This window comes from Arachis ipaensis, chromosome B4 (assembly GCF_059453495.1).
Source record: "Arachis ipaensis isolate K30076 ecotype BB chromosome B4, ASM5945349v1, whole genome shotgun sequence".
Lineage (NCBI taxonomy): Eukaryota > Viridiplantae > Streptophyta > Magnoliopsida > Fabales > Fabaceae > Arachis > Arachis ipaensis.
In genome coordinates, this window is record NC_142439.1 from 99,635,319 (window position 1) to 99,643,543 (window position 8,225).

Genomic DNA, 8,225 nt, shown 5'->3' on the forward strand with positions numbered 1-8,225 from the left:
CAACGAATGGGTGCAACTGTACATTTTCTATGAAGGGCTCTCTTATAAGTCAAAGAAGGCCGTAGACCATTCATCCGAAGGATCTTTGAACAAGAAGAAGACTATTGAGGAAGCCATAGATGTCATTGAAACAGTAGCAGAGAACGACTACTTCTATGCTTCCGAAAGAGGGAACACAAGAGGAGTAATAGAGCTAAACAATGTAGATGCTCTGCTGGCCCAAAACAAGCTCATTACCCAGCAGCTGGCTGACCTCACCAAGAAGATAGAGAGGAACCAAGTAGCAGCAGTCTCCACTTCATCAACAACCCAAGAAGGAGTGAATGAAGAAGCAGAGGGTAGTCAGGAGCAAGCCAACTACATTGGAAATTCACTTAGGCAAAACCATGATCCATACTCCAAGACCTACAACCCTGGATGGAGGAATCACCCAAACTTTGGGTGGGGAAATCAACAAGACCAAAGCCTTGATCAAAGACGCCCAAATCCAAACAATGCAGCCACCCAACACTTCACATCTAGACCATATCAACACCCCCATAACAACACACTACAACATTTTGGGTCTATGGCCACGGTTTTTTTAGTCACGGTAAAAAACCGTGACCATAGAGGGTCTATGGTCACGGTTTTTTAGGGTGACAAAAAAAAAGCTATGGTCACGGTTTTTTAAAAAAGGGTGGCCTAAAAGGGTCTATGGTCACGGTTTTGAGGGGTGACCTAAAGGGGTCTATGGTCACGGTTTTTTACAGTGACCAAAAAGGGTCTATAGTCACAGTTTTTCAAAAAAGGGTGACCTAAAAGGGTCTATGGTCACGGTTTTGGGGGGTGGCCTAAAGGGGTCTATGGTCACGGTTTTGGGGGGTAGCCTAAAAGGGTCTATGGTCACGGTTTTGGGGGTGACCTACAGGGGTCTATGGTCACGGTTTTCTACAGTGACCAAAAAGGGGCTATGGTCATGGTTTTTCAAAAAAGGGTGACCTAAAAGGGTCTATGGTCACAGTTTTGGGGGGTGACCTAAAGGGGTCTATGGTCACGGTTTTGAGGGTGGCCTAAAAGGGTCTATGGTCACGGTTTTGGAGGGTGTCCTAAAGGGGTCTATGGTCACGGTTTTGGAGGGTGGCCTAAAAGGGTCTATGGTCACGGTTTTGGGGGTGACCTAAAGGAGTCTATGGTCACGGTTTTTTACAGTGACCAAAAAGGGGCTATGGTCACGGTTTTTCAAAAGGGTGGCCTAAAAGGATCTATGGTCATGGTTTTGGAGGGTGACCTAAAGGAGTCTATGGTCGCAGTTTTAATCATTTGAGTTTAAATTAATGAAGATTTTTATATATTTTTATAATTTTAAATATTTTATCTTTTAAAAATTTTAATAATTAAAAACTAATAATAATTTTATATAATTTATTTTAAATATTAAAATTTTAAATTTAATTTTATAAATAAAAAATTAAGTTGAATACTATTAATTTTAAATTAAAAATTATTCAAAACATAAAACTAAGTAATAGTTGACAAAAAATATTATATTTTTAAAATAATTTAAATAAATTATGATTGATTTTCAATTATTATTCTACTTTTTAATTTTACTAAATTTTTTACATTACTTTAATTCTAACCCTAACCTTAAGCCTAATTACTATTTAAGAATATTTTTATAACTAAACTAAGTTTTGATAATTTGAATTTAAATTAATTTAAATATAAAAATTTTAATAATTAAAAAATTTAAATTGATATCTTCAAATTTAATATTTTATAAGTTGTGATTAGTAGAGTTATTTTATAATTTAAATTAAAAATAATTATTTAAACTCAATAATATATTAATAAATAAAATTATATGTTTTGAAATTAATTTTTAAAATATTATATTTAAATTTTAAATTATTAATCTATCTTAAATATTTTATAAAATTATTATATTACTCATATATATTTTATCCTAATACTAAATTCTCAATTCACAACTTAACATTACCCTACTATCACAAAATTCCTAATTTATACCCTAATTTCACAAAACGCACAATGCACAAAGAAACGAGAAGCAGAGGGGAAACGGGAAGAAGAAGAGAAGAGGAGGGGAAGGGAGTCGCCGCCGCCTTGCCCGCTCGTCGCCGTGCCTTGCCCGCCCGTCGCCGCGCCTTTCCCGCCCGTCGCCGCCGTTCCGTGGAGTCCGCCTTGGTCCCGGTTGAACAGGGATGAAGGAGAGGCGTCGAGAGAGAGACGCGATGGAGGTCAGAAGGAGGAGCTGCCATCACTGCCGTCCCGTCCATGGAGCCGCCTTCGCGTCGCCGTCGTGCTTCGAGGTCATCGCTCTGTGTCACTGAGAGAAGCCCGAGATGGAGATGAGGGAGACGCGAGCCAAGGACTGCGACGAGGAGGAAAAGCCGCCATCACCTTCACTGGAGCCGCGATCGCTGTCACCGTTCTGCCTTTCCCTGAGCCGCTAATACCACCATATTCTTCCAATTCCATTCCTGTTCCGTGAGAGTTGGCTACTGCAGTTTCTGTTTTGGGGTTTTCTGCCATTGAAGCTACCATCAACAGCGCCACTCTCCATTTTGATTCTAATTCTGTAATTCAAAAACCTGTAATGTTCTCTACCCTTAATATTGCTGTATTTTGTTTATCTCTGCATTCTTATTTTGATTCCATTAGTAAGCACCTCTGTTATAGGGTTTTTCAGTTATCCTTGAAGAATGACTATTTTACTATGTTGCATATATGAAGCAAAACAATATTTTCAAGGCTCATGTGGAGAAGTACAAATCAAGAATAAATGCACTTGAAACTCTTGCGGCTGGGGCCACTGAAGAGAATAAGGTAGTTTCTTTGTTGATTGAGCTGGGGGTGTGGAACTTTGCTATAGGGAATAGAAGTGCATATGAGTTCTGTTGCTGAGAAGGTATTACTTTATAGATCCTCATTTTTGTTAGAAGTTAAAACTTGAAGTTGTTATTTTCAGCATGATTAAGTAGCTCAAATTGATTGGACTGTCAGCTCATGTTGCTTATTATACACAAAGCTAGTTTTTATGTAAATTTGTTTGAAACTATGCAGCATTGTTACCTTTGTATATAATAAAGTTCCTATAAGTTAAAACTTGAAGTTGTTATTTTCAGCATTGTTACCGTTGTCATCGCCAGGTTACTTGTTCTGATTAGTAATTTAGGATTATTGAAACTTCAAATTGTTACTTGTATTTGGTTTTGTCAATGATATTTGCCTCTTTGTTAAACAACACCATTATACTTTGTCATAAATCATGTTCATATACAATACTTCTACAATTTATGCAGTTCTGTGAATATAATCTTAGTGTTATTAACTGATTTTTCTGTTGAATATTCCAAAAAATCCAAGTTAAGTCTTCCTCTCATGAAAATCCTTAAGGAAAATTTTATGGGGACTCATACTCCTGAACCATAATTAATGAAAATTTTATGCTGCTCTTCTTCTCTTCATTCTCATCACTCTTTTATAAATTTACCTGCTTTAATTTGTTCTTTGATCCTATCATGTTCATATGCTACAGAGAATTGATTAATTAATTAATTGTGTATAGTTAATATTGATCTTCTTGTTAATGAAGAGTAGATTAATTGATCATTTCTACCATTGACATTTTTCTTGGTTTTGTAGATCTGTGATCTGGTTGCTGTTGCTAGGTTTTTAAATGCAACTCTCATAATTCCTGAAATTCAAGAAAGTACTCGCTCAAAAGGAATTAGGTATATGTGGCTAAGTATCTGCATTCATTACCGTGCCGTTGGGATTTATATATTAATATTTTCTTAATAATATATTCATATACACAATTTATGTTTTCTTACTATTTTTTCAGCTCTAAGTTCAATAGCTTTTCCTATATCTACAATGTTGATCAGTTCATAGCCTAAAGCAATCTAAGTTCTGCCAGAAGGTCTGATGGAAAGGAGAAGAAAAAATAAAATTCCTTCATTTAAGACTACAAGTTCTGCTTCTCCAGACTTTTACCTGGATCAAATTTTACCAATGCTAAAGCAATCAAAGGTTATCAGATTAATTATTACAAATGGTGGGGCTCTGCAGGTATTACATATTACATTATTCTAAAATTGTTAATTAAAGCAATTGTTGTGGTCTTGTGGATTCGGTGCTTGTTATACTTTAGGACTTCTATACCTGTCATGGACTTAAATACATATACTTTAGCATCACTCTTATGCAAACTAAAGAAGTTGGAATAAGTTAATATATGTGCAGTAGAGGGGATGTAGCTTTTTAAGTATTTTACCTTTGCTGAAAACCTTCATTGCCAAAGAATCATGTGTTGTTCTATTTTTGTTGAGCTTAAAGCTTCCTAGGTACCCACACTTTTTACTCATGATGTCTCAATTGCTTGTCACTTGGTATTTTTTTGAGAACTTAATTGTCGGTTATTATAACAACAATCTCTATATGAATATTTGCCAAGGTTTACTTGCTGGTGATTTGTAACATTATTTAAAAATGAATCCCACTTTTTATGTGCCAACTAATTATTAAATTAATAGTATTAAGTGATCACTGATTAGCACATAATTCGAACTTGGAATGGAAGTGAAAAATGAATTCGAATAAAGAAAAAGGAGTTTGACTCGGAAGAAAATTCAGCATATTAAAATAATGGTTGTGAATAATTCTTGAGTGTTGCTGTGGATGAATGTTTCCCTTCTTTTGCTGCATATGTACTGCATCATTAAAAGCATTTTTACTCTGTTCTAACATGTTTATTGTTTTTTTGCGTGCAGGAATACATGATGTGATGAAGAAAATATGTTCCATACAAATATCACATGGGATGGGTCTTACAAATGACCTTAGTTATGTAAATGTAATATTTTGATGTGTTATGTACTTTTTGAGATACATGTAATTGGAAAACTACACTCTATTTTGATTTGTGTTGTTTAGACTAAAAATTAAATATATCTATCTTATAATGAAACTTTTATGATTTAGATTTGTTGAATTTATTATTTTGTTTATTTTGTGATTATTATCATTTTGGAATGTGATTATAATTTAAAAAAATTGAATCTCATAAACAACAACAGGCTATAGTCACCGTTTTAAAAAACCGTGACCATAGATAAGGCTATGGTCACGGTTTTAAGGGGGGTGACCATAGAGGCTATGGTCACGGTGAAAAACTGTGACCATAGATAAGGCTATGGTCACGGTTTTTGGGGGGGTGACCATAGAGGCTATGGCCACGGCAAAAAATCGTGGCCATAGATAAGGCTATGGTCACGGTTTTGAGGAGGGGTGACCATAGAGGCTATGCTCACAGTGAAAACCGTGACCATAGATAGGGCTATGGTCACGGTTTTAGGTGGGGTGACCATAGAGTCTATGGTCACGATGAAAACCGTGACCATAGATAAGGCTATGGTCACGGTTTTAAAGAAGGGTGACCATAGCGGCTATGGCCACGGTGAAAACCGTGATCATAGCCTTATCTATGGTCACGGTTTTAAGGAGGGGTGACCATAGAGGCTATGGTCACGGTGAAAACCGTGACCATAGATAAGGCTATGGTCACGGTTTTCACCGTGACTATAGATTAACCTATGGTCACGATAAAAAAACGTGGCCTAAAGTGTCAGATTTTGAAAATTGAAACCGTGACCATAGATAAAAAAACCGTGACCATAGACCTATGGCCACGAGAGAATAGGCCACGGTAAAAAACCGTGACCATAGGTCCAAAACCGTGACCATAGATCTATGGTCACCCTTTTGACTAGCTATGTAGGCCTTTTTTTTTTTGTAGTGACACCTCCCCACATTCATATCAAGGCCAGAATAACCCTACTCAGCCTGACCTGTCATCATTTGATGAAAGAATCTCAAGGATTGAGAATCTACTTGAAGGCATAAGCAAAGAGATTCAAGATAGTAAAGCATTCCGAGAAGAGGTGATATCCAATATGCAGAATCAGGATGCTGCCAACAAGAAACTTGAGAAATAAATTGGCTACTTATTCAAACAAATCCCCCGCCACAACCTTCGCAGCAAGACTAGCTCAACACAAAGGGAGGAGTGTCAGGCTATCACCCTTAGGAGTGGGAAGGAACTGAAGGAAACCCCCCAGAAACCACAAAAAGAGGACTCAACTAAAGAGGAAGAAGAGCAGGACAAAGCTCGAGTTCCCACTTTGAATTTACAAAAAGGGGAAGGAGTGCTGAAGCCAGACGCCCCAAGAGTCCCATACCCTCAGCAATTAAGGAAGAAAGGGGATGACAATCAGTTTTCGAGATTTCTGGAAATCTTCAAGAAACTGCAAATCAACATACCCTTTGCTGAAGCAATAGAACAAATGCCACTCTACGCCAAGTTCTTGAAGGAGCTCATGACTAAGAAGAGAAGCTGGAAGAACAACGAGACTGTGATACTAACTGAAGAATGTAGTGCTATCATTCAGCACAAACTACCCCAGAAATTGAAGGATCCCGAGAGTTTTCAAATCCCTTGTATTATAGGGGAAATCACAGTGGAAAAGGCTCTGTGTGACTTAGGAGCCAGCATCAATTTGATGTCAGTAGCTATGATGAGAAAGATGAAGATTGAGGAAGCTAAACCAACAAAGATGGCCTTACAATTGGCAGACAGATCGTTCAAGTTCCCGCATGGCGTCGTAGAAGATTTGCTGGTGAAGGTGGGAGATTTTATCTTCCCAGCAGACTTTGTAGTGCTGGACATGCAGGAGGAAGCCAAGGCTTCCATTATTCTGGGAAGGCCATTCTTGGCCACTGCTGGAGCTGTAATTGATGTACAAAAAGGAGATCTCACCCTGAGATTACACAAGGAAAAGATGACGATCAATGTGTTCAAGGCCATGAGTTACCCACCAGAGCAAATGGGAGAATGTATGAGGTTGAACTCACTTGAAGACACAGTGCAGGAAAGTTTTGAAGAAGAAGAACCTAAAGGTATAATAGAGGAGGAGTCTACGTGTAGTGAAGAGGTTGCAACAGCAGAAAGTCAAATACAAGGTGCACCAAAGGAAGAGAACGAAAAGTCAGAAGCACCCAAACTTGAACTCAAAGCATTGCCACCCTCTCTCAAATATGCGTACTTAGGAGAAGATGGAAATTACCCAGTGATTATAAGCTCTTTCCTCAGCCAAGATCAAGAGGATGAACTGCTCAAAGTACTGCGAAACCACAAAGATGCTATTGGTTGGACTCTTGCTGACTTGAAGGGGATAAGTTCGGCCATATGTATGCACAAGATACTGCTGGAAGAAGATGCCAAACCATCCATTCAATCCCAAAGGAGGTTGAACCCAATCATGAAGGAAGTGGTACAGAAGGAAGTTATGAAGTTGTGGCAAGGAGGGTAATTTACCCAATCTCAGACAGCCCCTGGGTTAGCCCCGTGCATGTCGTCCCAAAAAAGGGAGGAATTACCGTGGTTCCCAATGAGAAGAACGAACTAATTCCTACAAGGACAGTCACAGGATGGTGGATGTGCATAGACTACAGGAAGCTCAACGAGGCTACACGAAAAGATCATTTCCCCCTTCCATTCATGGATCAGATGTTGGAAAGACTCGCAGGGCACGCTTATTATTGTTTTCTCGACGATTATTCAGGATATAACCAAATAGTGGTTGATCCCAGAGATCAAGAGAAAACCTCATTCACTTGCCCATATGGAGTGTTTGCCTACAGGCGCATGCCATTTGGGCTATGTAATGCACCTGCGACTTTCCAACGCTGCATGCTTTCTATCTTTTCAGATATGATAGAAAAATTCATTGAAGTTTTTATGGATGACTTCTCGGTATTCGGAGATTCCTTTCCTAGCTGCCTACATCACCTTGCCTTGGTATTGAAAAGATGCCAAGAAACCAATCTGGTCTTGAACTGGGAAAAATGTCACTTTATGGTGACAGGAGGAATAGTCCTTGGTCACAAAGTTTCTAACCAAGGCATTGAGGTTGACAGAGCCAAAGTAGAACTTATTGAAAAACTACCTCCACCCAGTGATGTCAGGGCAATTAGGAGCTTTTTAGGGCATGCTGGTTTTTACAGAAGGTTTATTAAAGATTTTTCAAAGATAGCCAAGCCCTTAAGCAATCTTCTTGTATCCGATACACCATTTATCTTTGATGAAACATGCATGTTAGCCTTTGAAAATTTGAAAATGAGGTTGTCCTCTGCTCCTATCATTTCCCCACCTGATT

At 38.2% G+C, this 8,225-nt stretch overlaps 1 protein-coding gene across 1 annotated transcript; it reads left to right on the forward strand.

Moving 5' to 3' along the window:
• The first annotated feature begins 2,011 nt into the window (after positions 1-2,011).
• Positions 2,012-4,618, forward strand: LOC110271094 (protein EMBRYO SAC DEVELOPMENT ARREST 30-like). Its single transcript, XM_088483033.1, has 3 exons — positions 2,012-2,832; positions 3,652-3,740; positions 3,854-4,618. The coding sequence occupies exons 1-3, from the start codon at positions 2,734-2,736 to the stop codon at positions 3,906-3,908; spliced, it is 243 nt and encodes an 80-aa protein (XP_088339159.1). The 5' UTR covers positions 2,012-2,733; the 3' UTR covers positions 3,909-4,618.
• The last annotated feature ends 3,607 nt before the right edge of the window (positions 4,619-8,225 follow it).